General features: G+C 29.5%; 1 protein-coding gene across 1 annotated transcript in view; it reads right to left on the minus strand.

Moving 5' to 3' along the window:
* Nucleotides 1-1,910, minus strand: part of SCLT1 (sodium channel and clathrin linker 1) — a 162,204-nt gene that overhangs the window by 121,829 nt on the left and 38,465 nt on the right. Inside the window, exon 8 of the mRNA XM_023516581.1 lies at nucleotides 1,481-1,546. Coding sequence (XP_023372349.1) covers nucleotides 1,481-1,546 — 66 coding nt within the window. The remainder of the gene's footprint in view (nucleotides 1-1,480; nucleotides 1,547-1,910) is intronic.

Consider the following 1,910-nt stretch of genomic DNA (forward strand, 5'->3'; position numbering starts at 1 on the left):
GGACTGGCGGCCTACTCCTTGAGACATAGGCGCCGCCCTCAAGTTTCATCTTGACTCAAACTTACTCCTTTGTCTGTGCTCAGAACACTCTTTGAGATGTACAAGGTCTTCATGAGCACTTAGCTGCTCCCTTTACACGTATCAGTCGGAGCTGAGATCCATTATGTACCTTATGAAAAATCCATTTTAAAATCTTTCTTAACCACTTTTCTTTATTTTTACCACCTGTGTAGTCATGTCTTTGCTTTTTATAATACTCATGTCTATCCATATTGCCATTACTGTATTAGTTTTATTACATCCATAGTTTATTATTCTTAGCTTAGCATGAAACCATGAATTCTTCTGTCTTAGAAATTTTTAATGTATTCTTTTAGAATACTCAAACATCCTTTTCCTAGGACTTTCTTTCATCAAAATCACTTACGGTTATTTATTTAAAAAAAAGGGGGGGGGCTCTGTAGTATGAGAAAGCAAAGGATTGTATAATTTCCCAATCCTAGGAGACATACTGAAAGAAAGAATGAATAACTGTGATGTCAGGTTAAATTATTAATTCCATGTAGGGAAATAGACTAAGTTAAAAAATGCCTTTCTTAATTATGGATACCACTAATCATTTTCTTCTGGAACACTTTACTAGTATTTTTAAACTCTAAAAAGCATATTATCAAATACTGTATGTGATTAGAAATTCTAAATGTTAACTTAAGAAAAATAGGAAGAGATTTGCTTAATAATTTTTTACATGGTTAAAAAAGAAAAAAATTTAAAGTAGAAAAAATTTAGAAAACCTACTTTTAATGATACAACTCCACTCTTAAAAACATTTTTATTAGTTGTTAAGAAGAATTAGCAGAGTAAATAACCAAGAATGAGGAAAGGAAAGAAAGGAATTACCTGGTGTGTCATAAACTCTATTATTCAACAAGGAAGTACAAATAAAATTCCAAGAAAAATAAAAGTAAGAGAATAAAAAAGGTAAAAAGTACAACTGGTTAATTATATTTATTTTAGAAATAAATTATAGGGAAATTTAGGATTACCAAAGTGGTTAATTAACTAACACACAGTTCTTAGCTGCCTAATATTTTTTAGGAAATAGGCTATTCATTAAACAGTTACATTTTTCTTCTTAAATACCTAGTATTGTGTTAGATAAAAAACAAAGAGTCAAGTATGCTCTCCTTCTTGAGGAGTTTGAAGGCTAGATTAGTCTTAGGAGATCTTACTAAGGATGCTAAGTGAATTTTCAGATTAAGATATATTTCAGATCGATATTAGATCTACAAAAGGTTCTGTGAACTATGTCATGCTATTGAATGTGAAAGAAAAATATAAAAAAGAGTACTGACTACCTATTTTAATTTCATGAAGTATATTTTCTAATTCTTCTTGATTTACACTTACGTAAACATTATCCATAATAACAATTTCTAGCTGATGTAAACAAGTGCACTAAATGGTGATTTTTACTTACCACTTCTGTGTTCACCTTATTAATGTGAAGTTGCTTGGTCAGTTGTTGATAATTGGTCAGCTGATCCTACAGTGGGAAGGTAGGGGGATATATAAATAGCATTTTGTTTATCACCCATAATTAAAGTTAAACTAAAATAAAGTCGTTTGCCTAAGATTAGATGAAATCAGTAGAATTTCTCCTACCTACTACTGTGTGAAAACAGTTGAAGAATACAAATTTTTTTAATGATTAAAAAATTACATAAAGTGGCAATGTTCAACTAATGTAGCTACTTATGTTTTATGTGAAATCATTATTTCTAGGAGTCAATCCATTAGTAAATACTATTTTAAGACTAAAAGAAATATATATCAAAAATTATGTGATTAGAAATTCCAAAAGCTAGAGAGACCTTATGTAATATTAGAAAATCACATTCAAATTTACT

The sequence above is a fragment of the Otolemur garnettii genome, unplaced genomic scaffold (genome assembly GCF_000181295.1).
Source record: "Otolemur garnettii isolate 467f Iridium unplaced genomic scaffold, OtoGar3 scaffold00093, whole genome shotgun sequence".
Taxonomy (NCBI): domain Eukaryota; kingdom Metazoa; phylum Chordata; class Mammalia; order Primates; family Galagidae; genus Otolemur; species Otolemur garnettii.